Source organism: Lepidochelys olivacea, assembly GCF_965140295.1.
Source record: "Lepidochelys olivacea isolate rLepOli2 genome assembly, chromosome: 5".
NCBI lineage: Eukaryota > Metazoa > Chordata > Testudines > Cheloniidae > Lepidochelys > Lepidochelys olivacea.
In genome coordinates this window covers 30,196,486-30,215,388 of record NC_140415.1, presented here as the reverse complement: position 1 = coordinate 30,215,388, position 18,903 = coordinate 30,196,486, and the positions used below count along the sequence as shown (strand labels likewise).

Here is an 18,903-nt window from a genome sequence, read left to right as displayed (position 1 = left end):
CATGAGTGATGTACCCAAGTATTCGGATTCTAATATCTAACCCTTCTGTTAAATCTATCCACCTAAATTTGGGTTATTGCCGATTATGTGCTCTATGTATCATATGACTTTTAAAAACAAACTTTGTATTTGTGGATAATCTAAGCACTATGCCCAGATGTACAGACACTCTTTTCTCAACCTATGTATTATATATATATATTTAACCATTACCTTTAATAAAATTTTTATATCTAGCACATAAACACTTTGCAACGCCGGCTACAGACGTGCCATGCAAACACATGTTCTCAATTACTGGTGACATTGTAAATAAGAAGAGGGCAGCATTATCTCCCATAAATGTAAACAAACTTGTTTGTCTTTGCGATTGGCTGAACAAGAAGTAGAACTGAGCAGGCTCTAAAGTTTTATATTTTATTTTTGAGTGTAGTTATGTAAAAAAAAAGATCTGTATTTGTAAGTTACACTTTCACAATAATGAGACTACATTACTGTACTTGTATGAGGTGAATTGAAAAATACTATTTCTTTTGTTTGTCATTTTTACAGTGCAAATATTTGTAATAAAAATAATATAAAGTGATTACTGTATACTTTGTATTCTGTTGTAATAGAAATCAATATATTTGAAAATATACAAAACATCCAAAATATTTAATAAATTTCTATTAGTATTCTATTATTTAACAGTGCTATTAATCATGATTAATTTTTTTTGAGTTAATCATGTGAGTTAACTGTGATTAATCGTCAGCCCTACTTTGAACACAAATTCAGATTCTGGCCAAATTGCTGATAGTTTTTAACATAACTGCTCAAAGATTCATAGTCAGAAGATAACAGCAGCCCTTCCCTGTAGAACAGACATAAATTGCCTTCTTCTTCTTCATGGCCAGTACTGATGTTCATGCAGCACAAGTCATGGAAGCGGAGGGGATTATGAGAACACTCTGCTCCCTTTCATTCTACTTCTTCATCCCTTCCCATGGTCAGCCCATGTCAACTTCCCATAAATAAATAAATCATCTATGAGCTGGGACTAAGTAGATGAATTTTCAGCCCCAGAGATTGAGAAGCAAAAGTTTATATGGGTTGGAGGAGGGAAATAGAACAGAATCAGACTGATAGATAACAATGAAGTCCCTACCATGTCTCTATGATATTGCGTACTCAGTGAGGGAGAAACCATATAATTTTCATGCTAGCTTCCAAGGTGTCTGATTAATTAGATCAGAAACAAGATTCTTCTCTGTTGCATAGCTGTGCTCTCCCACTTCTCAAACTTTCACCTACACACCCCAGGATTACAGTTATTGCATTGCAGTCTCTGCCAAAGACGGCTCCTTGGCAAATTGCCATTTTTCAAATAGGAACATATTTCATTTGTTTTAATAAGTTCAGAGATGTAAATAACTAGTCAGAATCCTTCTTCCATATCAGCCTTAAGAGAAAGGAAACAGTAAGTCAACAGAAATGACCGACACTAAACAAACTTTACACACTTCATATGAAGAGATATGAATAAAAGCTGTATCACAACTAAATATGTGATGCAGAAATACCTATTTTCAGTTCTCAGTGCCCAGTTTGGGGTTGCTGAACTGTGACTATTACACAGCAGTGCAATCAATGTGCGATCTGGAAATCACAGCACTAGAAACTTCTAATAAAATAGAAATTCTACCTCACCAAGAACATTTCAGGAACTACAACAGGCCCATGTGAAAAATCTGATCCTTGTTATCGTGTGAAAACCTTTGCAAAATTACATGTCAGAGGTTTCAGAGTACCAGTCGTGTTAGTCTGTATTTGCAAAAAGAAAAGGAGTACTTGTGGCACCTTAGAGACTAACCAATTTATTTGAGCATAAGCTTTCGTGAGCTACAGCTCACTTCATTGGATGCATACTGTGGAAAATACAGAAGTTGTTCTTATACATACAAACTATGAAAAAATGGGTGTTTACCACTACAAAAGGTTTTCTCTCCCCCCACCCCACTCTCCTGCTGGAGGTGCAATTCAGGATCCTGTTATTCCAGCGGTTACATTGTTTGTCCACCTGTATTATACATGCTATGCAGCTGGTGCTGGAAAGTGAGAGAATTTAGAAATTTAAAGTACCTGATCCTAAGCCGTATAAAGTCCATTGACTGCAATAGGTTTTGGAGGGAGACAGAAGGAAGACAATGTGCTGGATGGGAGACCTTGTTTGCCTCATCTCATGCCCTCCCCCCCAAAAAAACTTAATCAAGAAGCCAGAGGAAAAAAGTCATGGTTTTGATGTTTACACTATTACTACCTTGTCGTATTTAAAGAGCTAAGATTCAAATCTCCTTCACCAACCTGCAAAGTAAAAGGTCACAGAATCAAGACAGGTTTCAGAGTAACAGCTGTGTTAGTCTGTATTCGCAAAAAGAAAAGGAGTACTTGTGGCACCTTAGAGACTAACCAATTTATTTGAGCATAAGCTTTCGTGTAGAAGATCTTTTTATACACACAAAGCATGAAAAAATACCTCTCCCCACCCCACTCTCCTGCTGGTAATAGCTTATCTAAAGTGATCACTCTCCTTACAATGTGTATGATAATCAACCTTGATTATCATACACATTGTAAGGAAAGTGATCACTTTAGATAAGCTATTACCAGCAGGAGAGTGGGGTGGGGAGAGGTATTTTTTTCATGCTGTGTGTGTATAAAAAGATCTTCTATACTTTCCACAGTATGTATCCGATGAAGTGAGCTGTAGCTCACGAAAGCTTATGCTCAAATAAATTGGTTAGTCTCTAAGGTGCCGCAAGTACTTCTTTTCTTTTTGAGAATCAACAAATGCAACCCTTCTCTAAACCCGTCCTGCAAGGTCTGGAGCACCCACCTGTCCCAATGGAGTTGACGGTGCTTGAGAACTTTTAGGATGAATCTCAATGAAGTGAATGGAAACTTTGGATCAGGTCCTATATAAATAATCAAATTTATGCCAATCTGATCACTATCAGTATTGCTGATGCATTACCATACCTAAATCATGCGGGAGATGCGATTTGATATCTCACATGGACCATGCTATCTAAATGCTCACTATGACCACGTTGCAGCTAATGTATGGACTTCTGTTTTTGAGGCTTCCAGTCTCACTATGCATACAATGCATTCCCACCCCTCCCCAATGGCTTCCTCCACAGAATTACTGGGCACATGCCAATCTACACTTCACACTTTTAATGTTGTTTCTCCCTCTAGCCTAGATGTTACTGAATTGATCCTATTTCATGAGAGACCATAACTCAGTGCCGTACCCAGAGTGTGGCAGTCCCGGGGGCAGCTCCAGCCCTCTCCGCCTCTCTCCCAGTCTGCCTCAGGTTCAGCCCTCTGGCCAAGTCATAGGTCAGAAGCCAGAGCCAGGCGTGCGGGGCAGCTGCACCCCTGGCTGGTGGTACCATGGAGCAGGCAGCTGTGGCTTTCCCCTGTCTGCTGCTGGTGGCCGGGCTTGCGGCAGCTCCTCAGCTTGCTGCCCCCTGACTGCTCATGCAGCCGGCAAGAGCAGCCTGGGCAGGGTGACCCAGCTCTGGGGCAGCCGAGCCCTCGGGGAGCAGCCACCGCAGGGGGAGCCCTGCTGGCACACAGCCCCTAGCTACCCCCTCCCTGCATCCCGCGCTACCCCATGCCTGCACACAGCCCCCAGCTACCCCCTCCCTGCATCCCGCGCTACCCCCGTGCCTGCACACAGCCCCCAGCTACCCCCTCCCTGCATCCCGCGCTACCCCCGTGCCTGCACACAGCCCCCAGCTACCCCCTCCCTGCATCCCGCGCTACCCCCGTGCCTGCACACAGCCCCCAGCTACCCCCTCCCTGCATCCCGAGCTACCCCCGTGCCTGCACACAGCCCCCAGCTACCCCCTCCCTGCATCCCGAGCTACCCCCGTGCCTGCACACAGCCCCCAGCTACCCCCTCCCTGCATCCCGAGCTACCCCCGTGCCTGCACACAGCCCCCAGCTACCCCCTCCCTGCATCCCGAGCTACCCCCGTGCCTGCACACAGCCCCTAGCTACCCCCTCCCTGCATCCCAAGCTACCCCCGTGTCTGCACACAGCCCCAGCTACCCCCTCCCTGCATCCCGAGCTACCCCCGTGCCTGCACACAGCCCCCAGCTACCCCCTCCCTGCATCCCGAGCTACCCCCGTGCCTGCACACAGCCCCCAGCTACCCCCTCCCTGCATCCCGAGCTACCCCCGTGCCTGCACACAGCCCCCAGCTACCCCCTCCCTGCATCCCGAGCTACCCCCGTGCCTGCACACAGCCCCTAGCTACCCCCTCCCTGCATCCCAAGCTACCCCCGTGTCTGCACACAGCCCCAGCTACCCCCTCCCTGCATCCCGAGCTACCCCCGTGCCTGCACACAGCCCCCAGCTACCCCCGTGCCTGCACACAGCCCCCAGCTACCCCCTCCCTGCCTCCCGAGCTACCCCCATGCCTGCACACAGCCCCTAGCTACCCCTCTCCATGTACCCCGAGTGGTTTTCAAACCACACAGCAGCAGGAGGCCCAGGCCCCAGCCACCGCTCTAGCTTCCGCCCCCTCCGACCGCGAGGCTCCACCCATTCCCTGGGCTGCAGCAGACACCGAGTGACAGAGCCAGAGCCGGGGCCACCGCCACGAAGCGCCGCAGCCCGTTATTGAAGTCATGAATCCTGTTTAGAGTCTTGAATCTTCTGGGGTTCCCTATGCAAATGCCAAAGGAATTGGTTATCCAACTGGTTTCTCAATGGGCTATGCAGCAGCTCTCCCTGCCTATTCCCCCAACGTGTACCCAGGAGCAAATCCTACCTTCCAAACAGGTTATACACCAGAAACACCATATGAAGTATCCTGTTTACCCACCAGTGGTGCAGTGCCACCTTATTCTTCATCACCCAACCCCTACCAGACTGCTGTGTATCCGGTTCGAAGTGCCTATCCACAGCAGAATCCAAAGGCACTTACTAGACGCAGCATTTATATGCAGCACCACCCCACGTAATCCATCACCCCACAGCTGTGCAGCCTAATGGCATGCCAGCAACTATGTATCCTGCTCCAGTTCCACCACCAAGAGGAAATGGTGTGACTATGGGAACGTTGGCTGGGACCACTATGGCAATGTCAGCAGGTACTTTGTTGACAACTCTTTCCCCAACTCCAGTAGCCCCTCATCCAGTTACTATGCCCACATATTGGGCTCCAGGACCACGAACCTATAGCTATGTGCCCACACAGTGGTGATTATTCCAGTAGTGTAAGTTACCAGTGCCTATAGTTGAAACAGTGGCCTGTATATAAATGGCCACATGACTGCAGCTTCTTTCATTGAGATTTCACAGGAGTTAAGATATTCAGGGAAATTTTACAATATGCCAATTCAGTGAATAGGGATATAAGTAGACTATTTTGCCTAAATGTCAGTTCATTTTGATCAAGTTGTGTAGGAGGAAGGATTTTTTTTTAAACACAATGTGTTGGGTTTTTTTAAACTGAGTTAAAAAGTCCCCCCCCCCAAGCCCTTTGAGTTATATTTTTTGGTTGCATCCTCCCTGGCTGGCTTGCTGAGGTGAGTCAGGGAGTGGAGGTGGCACTCCTTCCCTGGACCCCACTGTGCGGAGCTGGCTCAAGCCCTGCCAGCCCTTGTACCCCCAAAATAGAAGTAAAACTACACCTATGCCCAAGGACCCTCCCGCGCCTCCGCTGGGCCTTGGAGTTTTTATAGCATGTTGAGGGGGGGCCTCTGAAAGGAAAAGTTTGAGAACACCGGATATAACTGACAGATCAAGGAACTTGGTGGTAGGCTTTAGAACTGAAATTATCCTTTGTCCACAGTCTGTCATTAGTATTACCTATGAGGGGTTTTTTTTTTTGTTTTTTTTTAAAACTACTTGCATTTATTTATAAGCATCTACCTACTACACTAGGTGATGAACAATAATTACACAAACCTTTAGTAAACTCCACAGGCCAAATCAGCTGTGAAAAAAGTATCCAACTCACCACATCTCACTCATTCTCTCATCTTTTCCTTATCCAACAGCCTCCTCCCCCAGAAAGGCTAGAGAAGCTTTGAAGGGGGTCCTGAAGATAACCAAACAAAGTTCTATTAGATACATGCGTGAGAGGAGAGGAAGATAAATGTATTGCAGAGTTGAGAAGCCTTCACAGAGTATGCACTCTCACCAGTCCCCTCTCTTTTATTAGTTCATGCATCTCATTTAACATCTGCTGCAGCATCATGCGAGGTGACAAGTGGTCTCACAGGAACTGAAGACCCAAATTATTCAGGTTTTTACAGGCCAAAACCAATATCCTGAACTTCACTCTGAAACCAAGCCGGCAGCCACCCTAGATCAAGCAGCACAGGTATAACATGTTCCTTGAGCTAGCACAGTTTAATAAGCCTTCAGCACCAGCTTCAAGCCAAATTTCCAAATCATCTGAAGGTGTAGAGCTCATTGCAGCAAGCCAATCTTCAGGAGACACAAGCATGAATCACTGTGGTGAGGTGTGCATCCAAAAGAGGAAAGGACAGATATTTTGCCAGCTGCAGCCCATAACACGGGAACTTGTCTGCTACATGAACATCCAAAAGTAGCTGGATGGGCAATAAAGCTGGGCAATTAAGCAAAATATCCAGGTTCCAAATAGCGGTAAAAACTACTAGGCACAATCCTTTAATTGAGATAACTCCTCTGGTTACATCCCCCAGCCTGTAAATATTATCTCCACTTTATCTGGATTGAGCTTCGGTCAGCTAGCTTTCATCCAGCCCCCAAACTCCATCAAGTACTGACCAAGTTCTTCAACTGCACTTGTATGAGGTGGAGATAGACCCTGTATGGAACAGAAACCAGAACTGCCACATACTGGCCAACAGGCAGTAGATCCATGTGTGCCTGGCTCTATTTGTAGATTAGGGATAAATACTAAAAGTCCATTGGACTATGAAGCCAGTCCATAGGGGCTAGAGTAAGCACAGAGTTCTGTACATATGCCATAGTTTTCAAAGCTAACTTCAGATCTGTATTCCTTTTCTGCCTTAAAAACAAAACAAAATTAGGCTGAACAAGCAAAATTTCTTAAAATAAAAGGAAATAATAGAAACGTAGGATTGGAAGGGACCTTGATAGGTTATCTATTCCAGCCCCCAGCACACAGGCAGAACTAAGTAGTATTATCTACACCAGTGGTGGGCACACTACAGCCCGTGGGCCACATCCAGCCTGTGGGACCGTCCTGCCCGGCCCTTGAGCTCCCGGACAGGGAGGCCAGCCCCCGGCCCCTCCCCCGTTGGCTCCCCTCCCCTGCAGTCACGCCGCCATGTGGGCAGTGCTCTGGGCGGCACTGCTGCCAGACATGCTGCTCCGAGCGGCATGGTAAGGGGGCTCGGGGCTGGATAAGGGGCAGGAGCTCCTGGTGGCAATCAGGGGACAGGGAGCAGGGGCAGTTGGATGGGGCGGAGGGTCTGGGGGGGCGGTTAGGGGAGAGGGAACGGGGCGGGGTGGGGGGATTGGATAGGCATGGGAGTCCCGGGGCGCCTGTCAGGAGGCGGGGTTGTGGATAGGGGTCAGAGTAGTCGGGGGGGTGGTCAGGGAACAAGGAGAAGGAGGGGTTGAATAGGTGGAGGGTTCTGAGTGGGGCAGTAAGTGGGAGGAGGGGGATGGGGGGGACAGGCTGCTCGGGGAGGCACAGCCTTCCCTACCTGGCCCTACATACAGTTTTGCAACCCCGATGTGGCCCTCGGGCCAGAAAGTTTGCCCACCCCGATCTACACCATCCCTGACAGGTGTTTGTCTAACCTGTTCCTAAAAACCTTCAATGACACAGATTCCACAACCTCTCTAGGTAATTTGTTCTATGGCTTACCTACCCTTACAGTTTAGGAAAAACTTCTAATGTCTAACCAAATTTCTCTTGCTGCAATTTAAGCCCATTACTTCTTTTCCTGTCCTCAGTGGTTAAGGAGAACAATTTATCATGCTCTTCTATTTAACAACCTTTTACATATTTGAAGACTGTTACATTGCTGCTCAGTTTTCTACAGACTAAACACACACAATTTTTTCAATCTTTCCTCATAGGTCATGTTTTCTAGACCTTTAATCATTTTTGTTGCTCTCTTCTGGACTTTCACCAGTTTGTTCACATTTTCTCCCAAAGTGTGGTGCCTAGAACCGGACACAGTACTCCACTTGAGGCTTTACGAGTGCTGAGTAGAGTGGAAGAATTATTTCTTGTGTCTTGCTTACAAACACTCCTGCTCATACATCCCAGAATGATGTACGCTTTTTTTTTTCAACAGTATTACATTGTTGACTCATATGTGATCCACTATAACCCACAGATCCTTTTCTGCAGTACTCCTTCCTAGGCAGTCATTCCCCATTTTCTATTTGTGCATTTCATTTTTCCTTCCTAAGTGCATTTGTCCTTATTAAATGTCATCCTATTTCTTTCAGAACATTTCTCCAGTTTGTCAACATCATTTTGAATTCTAATCCTGTCCTCCAGAGTGCCTGCAACCCCTCCCAGCTTGGTAAGATCCACAAATGATACAGTGTACTTTCTATGCCATTAACCAAACCATTCATGAAAATATTGAATACAACCAGACCTAGGACAGGTCCCTGGGGGAGCCCACTCAATATGCCCTCCCAGCCTGTGAAACGTTGCCAGTTGTGCATTCACTTTATACTAGGTTAGTCTAAAGCTATATTTCCCTAGTTTGTTTATGAGGTCAAGTGAGACAGTATTAAAACCTTATCAAAGTCGTGATGTGATATAGCTACTACTTCCCTCCAATCCACAAGGCTTGTTACCCTATCAAAGAAAGATATTAGGTTAGTATGACATGATTTGTTCTTGACAAATCCACAATGATTGTTATTTATTATCTTATTGTCTGCTAGATGCTTACAAATTGATTATTTTAATATTTATCTTTCCAGATACTGAAGTTAATATGACATCTATAATTCCCTGGGTTGTCCCTCTTCCCCTTTTCAGAGATAGGTACTATATTTGCCCTTGTCCACTCCTCTGGGATGTCTCTGGTCCTCCTCCAGGTGTTGCAACCTGGTGCCCAGGGCCACACCACCACTCAGGTTAGCCCAAGATGACCTTCCATCACGATGAAGGGATGGACAGGCCAAATTTGAGTGAAAGGTGCTACAATTCCATGTGCCAGGTCGTAACACCTGGACCAGGGAGCTGGGCCCAGCCCTGCAGGACATTGGAGAAACTTCAGGATAAGTGCGGCGTGGGCTCACTCTCTGACCCTCCCTCAGGGCCTCCCATCTGAACCAGGCCAGTGAGTTAACCCACATAGAGCCTTCCAGCTCAGAAGTAACAGACAAACAGAGAAGTCCCAGTGTCTGACATTTTCACCAACATAACAAACCTGCAGACCTGCTCATAAGTATTGTTAAGCCTTTCTGAAGTTTATATTGTTTTCTAAGATATTTAACAAAAATAAAGTTACTATCAACTACATGTTTTATTGTTTTTTTTTCCTGTGACTCCTTTTTAAAAGGTCACCTGCTTAAATGTATTTAGCATTTCATACACTGGGACAACAAGATATGGAAAACATCTGTCTCTGGGAAGGGATGGCCTCTCTCATTTATGTGACGAGTCCATTTCTCATACACTGAGCATTAATCTCTTAAGAATAGGCAGTGTTCTACATTTCACACATCAAAACGATCTGTAAGTAAGCAGCCACTGTATTTCAGGATTCACATACAGTAAACAACCTGTGGTAAACAATCTGAGCACAAAGTGTTCCTTCAAGCCCCAATATTAGTCTGTTCCTGCCAAGGTAGGCTGATGCAATATGATACTTTCTGCCTCCAGCACTTTCCCAGCAATGGCAGACTCAATGCCCCTTGACCTGCTCTTCCCACACTGACCCTTACCTTAGGACACCATCCCAATTCTGCTCTGCCAGACCATTATTCTTTCCTCATTCAAATCCTTCCTACACAGTCACCTCATTGGTCATGCCAATAAAAAGATAGCCAATAAGACATCTTTTAACTAAAAAGAAACCCAAATCTTCTACTGAACCATCATAACATGCGCATACTTAGCTGAGTAACCACACAGTTACATTGTGGTAACCCATTCCTCATCCGTTCTATTCTTTGTTATTGCTCACTTATTGCTTCCCACCTAAAGTGGGATTGCAACAATGTCTGTCTAGCAGTGTTTTAAGCATTGGAACATTTACAAATGGTCAATGTAATACAGACCTTCCTAAGTACCAAGAATTCCTCACATATATTCTATCCATGAAAATCTGGCATTTGGAATAACATATGCAACATTCCAAACTCTGAAACTTGACTCTCCGATTGATATTCTAAATGTGACATGAGCATTCATAGATACTAAGGTCAGAAGGGACCATTATGATCATCTAGTCTGACGTCCTGCACAACGCAGGCCACAGAATCTCACCCACCCACTCCTGCGAAAAACCTCACCTATGTCTGAGCTACTGAAGTCCTCAAATCGTGGTTTAAAGACTTCAAGGAGCAGAGAATCCTCCAGCAAGTGACCCGTGCCCCATGCTACAGAGGAAGGCGAAAAACCTCCAGGGCCCCTTCCAATCTGCCCTGGAGGAAAATTTCTTCCCGACCCCAAATACGGCGATCAGCTAAACCCTGAGCATATGGGCAAGATTCACCAGCCAGATACTACAGAAAATTCTTTCCTGGGTAACTCAGATCCCACCCCATCTAACATCACATCACAGGCCATTAAGCTTATTTACCATGAGTATTTAAAGATCAATTAATTACCAAAATCATGTTATCCCATCATACCATCTCCTCCATAAACTTATCGAGTTTAATCTTGAAGCCAGATAGATCTTTTGCCCCCACTGCTTCCCTTGGAAGGCTATTCCAAAACTTCACTCCTCTGATGGTTAGAAACCTTCGTCTAATTTCAAGTCTAAACTTCCTGGTGGCCAGTTTATATCCATTTGTTCTTGTGTCCACATTGGTACTGAGCTTAAATAATTCCTCTCCCTCTCCGATATTTATCCCTCTGATATATTTATAGAGAGAGATCATATCTCCCCTCAACCTTCTTTTAGTTAGGCTAAACAAGCCAAGCTCCTTGAGTCTCCTTTCATAAGACAGGTTTTCCATTCATATAAATCAACAACTAGTCATTTCTGCAGCAATAAACAGCTTCATGAGCAACTTGATAAAAGCAAGGGTCACATCTAATTAGTATATATGTGTGACACTGCACCCCATCCATATTCTTCACAGTGATGTTATTATGATATGAGTATGGCATAACTATGATCTATTTTATGTAAGATTAGTCATGTGAGGTGTTACTGGAAAAGTCATGATTTGCTGAATATGATTATCCTATTTGAATGCATGTATCATTTTTGTACCCGAAGTTATGAATATTGACTATGTATCTGTATTTAAAATGTAGTTACACCTGGGTAACACCCACTAGACAAGATGCTTTCAGTCTCGATCAGTGTTCTTCATCACAAGGCCCGCGAGCCAGTGGCGGCTCCCATCAACCCTAAGTGCGGCTAGGCTATAAATAGCCGTGCAGCAGCTCTAAAAGGCCACATAGCAGGGACCTGGAGAGGAGGCAGGTAGAGGGTGGGCAGGAACTGAGGAGGGGAGCAAGTTGGGGCTTGCAGGACTGCTGTGGGCCTCTCCTGCCTGCACCCCAAAACTCCTCACCCCCCATCCTAACCCTCTGCCCCAGCCCTGAGCCCCCGAACCCCCCATCCCCAGCTCCACCCTAGAGCCCTCAGCCCCAGCCAGAGTGGTGAAAAGAAAACAGAGGAACAAATTGACCAATGAACATTTGGACTGCCTTACTAGGATTGCAATGACAGATTACAAATACTGCATGAAGAAAGTCAAGGAGGAACAGACACACTTTCACTCATCCAGTTTTTAAAGTAAGTTTTGCATTATTCTGCTCTTAAAAGATTTACTCGCATAGCTGCCTTTTTAATTCCATATATTTTCCTGGTTATTATTTTACAAAAGGAGTATAGTTTTACTGTACACGTAGACTTTGTTTTAGTTACACGAGTGGCTCTGTAACATTACATTGTTAAGGAGCAGTAAGCAAGGCATTAATTTAGTAGTTGATGTGGCTCTCATATTGAAGGTTTTTTTGCCAAAGTGGCCCCCACTTCAAAAATAGTGAAGAGCACTGGTCTAGATAGTGGGTAGGGAAGAGCCTATTCAGGGCCATGGGCCATCAGGAAAAAATAATAGGCCTTAGGAGAAGCTTATCTCCCACCTGGGGAACCTTCATGAGAACGCAACAGACAGCCTTCAAGCAATGGCTGCTAGGACTCTACAACGACATGTGATGAGACCACATGTCTCTGGACTCCAGCTTGGGATGTCAGTATTTTTCCCAGACTGGTCTGGGAACCAAGCTTTGGGAACAAAGGGTTTCCACTGTATGCAAAAGCTATATACAGCAGGGAGTGACATCATCTGGTGTTCTTCACTCCCCACACACCTGAGGAACAAACACTGAACTGGGGGAAGTGCTGGACCAAGACTAAAGGGATTTCTACCTGTGACTGAAACACCTGGGGATTCCAAGCTGTAAAGCAAGTGCAGTTTGCCCCTTAAGAATCTGCAACCTGCTTATATCACCTCTTAGGGTGAGAATCTGTTATTCATATCCAATTTATTGAATAAATTAAGCTGTGTTTTTTTGTTTATTTGCTAGGTAATCTGCTTTGATCTGTTTGCAATCACTTATAATCACTTAAAATCCATCTTTTATAGTTAATAAACTTGTTTTTGCTTTATCTAAACTGGTGAATTGGAGTGAAGTGTGTGGGAATTATAACTTAGGGGCAAAGGCTGTTGCATATTCCTCTCCGCATTGAGGGAGGGGGTGAATTTTATGAGACTGTATCATTTTGGGTTTATACTCTGGGGGGAGAGGGAGTGCCTGAGGAGCTGGGAGTTGCCTTAGCTGTAGCCTTCCTATGCAGGGGCTGGTCAGAGAGCCTGCATGTAACTGCAGCTGGGTGAACCCCTACCTGGTGAAAGTATAGACTGGAGGGCTTTGCAGCTTGTCACAGCTGTACAGTGTGAGAGGGAAGCCAGACTGGTGGGTCGGGGGCTCAGTGGTACCCCAGTTCAAGGTGGCACCCCAGGAGGAACCAGTCACAATATGTTTACATAAAATTAAGCACAGTCCTAGGAAAATGAACTTGGAAGTAAAAACCTTATAAATCCAATATCCCCAAGATCTGTGCTAACAAGAGAACACTTTTTAAGTCTCCAGACTACTGGCTAGAAGGGCTCTCATCCCACCCCTGGCTGTTTGAAAAGGGGTCTGTTTGTTCTGTTCTCTCTTTATTCCATCCTGCTTCCCCCACACTCTGAGGGTAAGATTCTGCCCTGTCCTGCTGAAATCAGTGGAGCTAACTGTGGAGGAAAGTGCTACTTCACAGGAGTATGGGAGCAGAATCTGCCCCATGTGAGAACTTCTGTTTTCCACACCTTAGTGGGGTGGGGGGGCTTAGGCTTCTGGCAGCTCCAGATCCACCCTGGAGGAAGATTTCTTTGGAGGAAGTGCTTTTTTTGCCTCCCACAGTGGTAAGGGATCCAATGGTTCACTTGCAGTTATGAACACTACTTTTGTTAGTGTGTGTAAGATCAGACGCTTGGACTGTAATAGCAAAACTCCACATATAGTGATACCAACTGATGCTGTTGTACATCATTAAAACAAAAATATTAGTAGGATTTTCAAGTGTTAAAGAAAGAATTATATCAGTACGGAAGATAATGGACAAGAGTAAAATACAATGCATGGTAGTAATTAGGGAATTTGCCAGGTGCCTATCGCTAGCAATTACTTCTAAAAGTTTACCACTATGGATAAATTAATAATTCCAGCTCAAATGGAAAAAACAAAACAAAACAAAACCACACTGGTGACTCACTTGAATAGGCGAACATTTGCCTGCACTTTCTACAGCAGGCTTCCCGGGGAAACCCATTAAAAGTTGAAAAGACAACTAACTGCCTTGTTTGCACACCCTTTATAATTAAAATGTACCAGCATAATATATTAACTAACATGTTGCAATTCTTGGCATGCGAGGCTGAAATAACGTGGAGGAGATGAAAGATAGAACATTCCTATTTAAATCGGTTTCTTTTTTTAAGCTAGATGGGACAGCTTTCAATAAACATTCATGTAGTTCGATGAGATTCAACAAGACATTTTAATTCCAATTCCCTTTATCCCTCCCTCCATATTTTAAATAGTGTCATTTACATCAGCATCCTTGTCTCAAACAAATCTTTTCAATATCTCATCACAAATCTGTCCAAAAGTGTTTTCAGCTTTGAGGTGAGTGAACAGGTATTTAAAAGTCTTTTTTAAATTCAAGTTAAACTTCCATCAATTTCACAAATATTCTCAATGAAATTTTCTGATTTATCTTATTAAATGTTTGCTGGCAGGCTGACAGGAGGATTTGTTAAGAACTAGCTTTCACTTGCACCAGTGTAAAAGAGAGCTATTCCATTGGCTTCAATTAAGTTATTACAACTATTTAAACTGGAATAACAGAGCAAATGTGTGATCCATGGTGTCTTTATGGGGCTGCTCCTTGAGATATGGCAGGAGCAAACTGCAACTGTGGTTGAATATATTAAACATACTGAGTTAAGGAGTATTTGTGGCACCTTAGAGACTAACAGATTTATTTGAGCATAAGCTTTCATGAGCTACAGCTCACTTCATCAGATGCATGCAGTGGAAAATACAGTAGGGGGATTTTATATACACAGAGAACATGAAACAGTGGGTGTTACCATACACACTGTAACGAGAGTGGTCAGGTAAGGTGAGCTATTACGAGCAGGAGAGGAAAAAAAACATTTTGTACTGATAATCAAGGTGGGCCATTTTCAGCAGTTGCCAAAATGTGTGAGGAACGGGGGGGGGGGAGAATAAACAAGGGGAAATAGTTTTACTTTGTGTAATGACACATCCACTCCCAGTCACAGGAAGACTGGCAATCTCTGAGTTCCAATGTGATTCCACCTGGCTATAGCCTGGATTCTGATTTGTTATAACAAGATAACAGCAGCAATACATACGTTCACAGGAAGAACTGTGTAATAAAGAAACTTGGGGCAGTGGGGAATGCGGGGGGCGGGGGAAGGAGAGTGTTAAATCTGGAGAGATTGACCAGAACTCCCACCACAGCTGGGCAGTCTAGCCAAGTAGAGGCAACGGTGGGGGATGACACAGGGTCATGTGCCCCTTCCCCCCAGATTTCTACCTTCCATTTAGCAACAGCTAAATGTTTGGAGAGGACCCATCTAGAGGGGCTGCTGCAGACTCTGCCCCACAGCCCCAGAGCAATGGGAGTGGGCAAGGCATGCCTTTCCCCAAGATGGCCAGCATCCAGTGGCTCTCCCTGGCATCAACACTCACCACGACCCCGTGCAGCACAGTGAGGGAGGAAGCAGTAGGGCGGTTGGCTATGAGCTGAGCCTGCTACCTGGGGCTTATTCTCCTTCCCTGCTGCTGGAGTCCCAGCACTTCCTGCCACCTGCTTTGCAGACCACCCTGGGGCGAATACCCCAGGCCTGTTCCCAGGGCAGAGGCCGCTCTCCCATTCCTATAGCAGGGGCTCTGCTCCCCTGACACTGCAGTGGGGCTCACCCTGCCTTCCATTTAGCACAACTTCTATCAGAGGGTTTCTAACTGTGGGGCTCACCCCCCCCTTGGAACACTCAGGCCCAGTAGGGCCAGCTCTGGCAGGGCTGGGGGAGAGAGCACCATCTCCACCCCGACTCACCTAGGGGGCAACTCAGCCTGTCTGGATGGGGGGGGGGGGGGGGAGACACAACCAACAATTGTAAGCTATAACCCCACTTTGAGTTAAAATTTTTGGTTGTGACCCCCCCCCCACCAGATGGGCTGGGTGGCCCGCTGAGGTGAGACCGCCCCCTCCCCGAGCCCCGCCTGGTGCCTCTGCCCCAAACGTTCCTCTGCACCCCCCCTACTGGGGCACCCCCCTTTGAAAACCTCGGTTGTAGATGCGGAGGCTACGCTGTGGGGTGGTCGCCTGCCCCCTTATCAACAGTTACACGTTGCCTCTGTAGCCAAGCCAAAACGAGATTCCCCTTCCCGGCCAACCCCCTTCCTACAGAGCAAGGCGCCCACCAGCATCGCCCCGGGGCTTGCACTGCACGGTATGTCCACCTGGGACCTGCTCTCCGCACTGACTACAGCCACCACGGCACCCCTGTTAGCACGGGCCAGGGAGAGCTACACCGGGCGCGGAGATGGGCACAAGCCTGGCCAAGGGACAGCGAACAAAACAGCCGACAAACCTGTGCAGGGCCATTGCTCCCGCTTGGACACGCGCGGCTCGCGTCACCTACCATCTGAGCCCAGCCAGCCCCCTGCCCACCCCCCTTTGGGCCAGGGCTGCCCGCCCCGCGAACAGCAGCACCCCGGCTCCGGCTCCCCGCCGCCGAGGCGCTGTCGGGCTCAGGCGGGCTTGGCCAAACTTTCCCGAGTTTCACACGCTGTCCGATAACAGCCCCCCCCCCCGCCCCCGGCGGGGCTGCCTGTGGGCGGCCGGGGCGAGGGAGAGCGCGGGCACCTCGCCGCCAGGCGTTCCACAGGGCAACGCGCGCCCGGCCGCAAGCCCAGCCCCGCGCGGGGAGCGGCGCCCCGGACCCGCCCGTGGTGCACTCACCAGCGCGCCGCCGCACCTCCCCGCCGCAGGGAGCCCGCTCTGGGCTCAGCCCGGGGCCCATCCGTACCCGCCCGCGGCGCTCGCCAGCGTGTCCAAACTTCCAGGCGTTCGCCGCTAAAAATAGCAGCGCAGCAGCAGGGCCGAGCGTGCCCCGAGCGACCCCCCTGCCCACACCCCCGCTTGCACGGGACGGATCGGATTACACCCGCCGGCGGAACAACAGCCCTGCGGGCGAGCAGGCAGCCCTGCAAAGCCAGCGCAGGCTGAGCGCGCACGGCAGGGGAGCGAGCCCAGCTACCCCGTACCTGACTGCTCCAAGCGAGCTCCCAGCCGCGGGGCGCCAGGGGCGGCTCTCGCTCTCCCGCCACCGTGCACGGAGCTCCAGTCCCAGCAGCGGCGCCGCTAATCGCCTCCCCCCATCTCGTCCCGGCGCGGGACGCTCAGCGGCCGCCTCCTCGCCGCCCCATGGCTGCTGCTGCCTGCGCCCCGCTCGGCTGGCAGCCTCCTGCAGAGGGGTGGCGCGGGGTGGGAGCCGGGGGGCGGGGGCTTCAAGAGGGACTCATGCCCGGCCGAGCCTAGCGGCTGGCTCCTGGGCCGGGGGGGAGGGGAAGAGGCTTGGAGATGGACAAGTGACTCCCTGCGTTCCTGGGAGCTCCGCTCCCTGCCCAGCCCGTGAGGAGCCGGCGTTAGTGCGTGTCACTTCCCTGGGGCTAGCGGGCTCCGACTAGAGGGAAATGTTTGGTATTGCAGAGCGTTTCCACAGGACTTCACAATAAAAGTGAGGCTCTTCGGGCTGGAGCGAAGGGGAGCCCCGCTCTCTAGTGCCCGGGGTTAGCAGCTAGGAGATCGGTTATCCAGTACATTTAATATCCCCCATAGACCTACTGCACCTGGGCTGTGCAAACCAGCCGCTCCTTAGCGCCTCACCCGGGCTCCTCGGCAGGCTGTGCGCGGCGCGTGCTCAGAGCTGCAATTTAAAGGGAAACAGTTAAAATCATTCGGCCAAGTTCAGGGAGGGCCCCTAGGCTAAAGGTAGACGGAAATGAGGATGCATCTGCCACCTCTGGACAGTTGGTCAGCAGCCCTCCCCCCACTGCCGCCTCCCTCTGCTTTCTTCCAGGGACTTTTTCGAGTTGGAGAGGAAGATAAAGCATCCTGTTTATGAGTACATGCTGGACAGGGTCGTTATTCGCATTGTGGGCAATGTTAGAATCATAGAATAACAGAGTTGGAAGGGACCTCTGGAGGCCATCTAGTCCAACCCCCTGCCCAGAGCAGGACCAATCCCAACTAAATCATCCCAGCCAGGGCTTTGTCAAGCCTGATCTTAAAAACTTCTAAGGAAGGGGATTCCACCACCTCCCTAGGTAACGCATTCCAGTGTTTCACCACCCTCCTAGTGAAAACGTTTTTCCTAATATCCAACCTAAACCTCCCCCACTGCAACTTGAGACCATTACTCCTTGTCCTGTCATCTGTTATCACTGAGAATAGTCTAGATCCATCCTCTTTGGATCCACCTTTCAAGTAGTTAAAAGCAGCTATCAAATCTCCCCTCATTCTTCTCTTCCATAGACTAAACAATCCCAGTTCCCTCAGCCTCTCCTCATAACTCATGTGTTCCAGTCCCCTAATCATTTTTGTTGCCCTTCGCTGGACTCTCTCCAATTTCTCCACATCCTTCTTGTAGTGTGGGGCCCAAAACTGGACACAGTACTCCAGATGAGGCCTCACCAATGTCGAATAGAGGGGAATGATCACGTCCCTCGATCTGCTGGCAATGCCCCTACTTATACAGCCCAAAATGCCATTTGCCTTCTTGGCAACAAGGGCACATTGTTGACTCATATCCAGCTTCTCGTCCACTGTCACCCCTAGGTCCTTCTCTGCTGAACTGCTGCCTACCCATTCGGTCCCTAGTCTGTAGCGGTACATTGGATTCTTCCGTCCTCAGTGCAGGACTCTGCACTTGTCCTTGTTGAACTTCATCAGATTTCTTTTGGCCCAATCCTCCAATTTGTCTAGGTCCCTCTGTATCCTATCCCTACCCTCCAGCGTATCTACCACTCCTCCCAGTTTAGTGTCATCCGCAAACTGCTGAGGGTGCAATCCAAATGTT

The 18,903-nt window shown here is 47.9% G+C and overlaps 1 protein-coding gene and 1 pseudogene across 3 annotated transcripts in view; one reads left to right on the top strand and one right to left on the bottom strand.

The window, feature by feature from the left end:
• The window catches only part of GHR (growth hormone receptor), a 209,302-nt gene extending 191,910 nt beyond the window's left edge, over nt 1-17,392 (bottom strand). Inside the window, exon 1 of one of the 2 annotated variants that reach the window (XM_084629150.1) lies at nt 17,090-17,392. Coding sequence is in view for 1 of the 2 variants with exons in the window: in XM_084629148.1 (XP_084485274.1) it covers nt 16,785-16,845 (61 nt within the window). In the remaining variant the exon portion in view is untranslated. Of the gene's footprint in view, nt 1-16,784; nt 16,924-17,089 lie in introns of those variants that run through there. The other variant, XM_084629148.1, reaches the window with a different exon arrangement.
• Nucleotides 4,686-5,298, top strand: LOC311521345 (myelin-associated neurite-outgrowth inhibitor pseudogene; annotated as a pseudogene). Its single transcript has one exon. The product of its transcript is annotated as a myelin-associated neurite-outgrowth inhibitor pseudogene (transcript).
• Nucleotides 17,393-18,903: the final 1,511 nt, after the last annotated feature.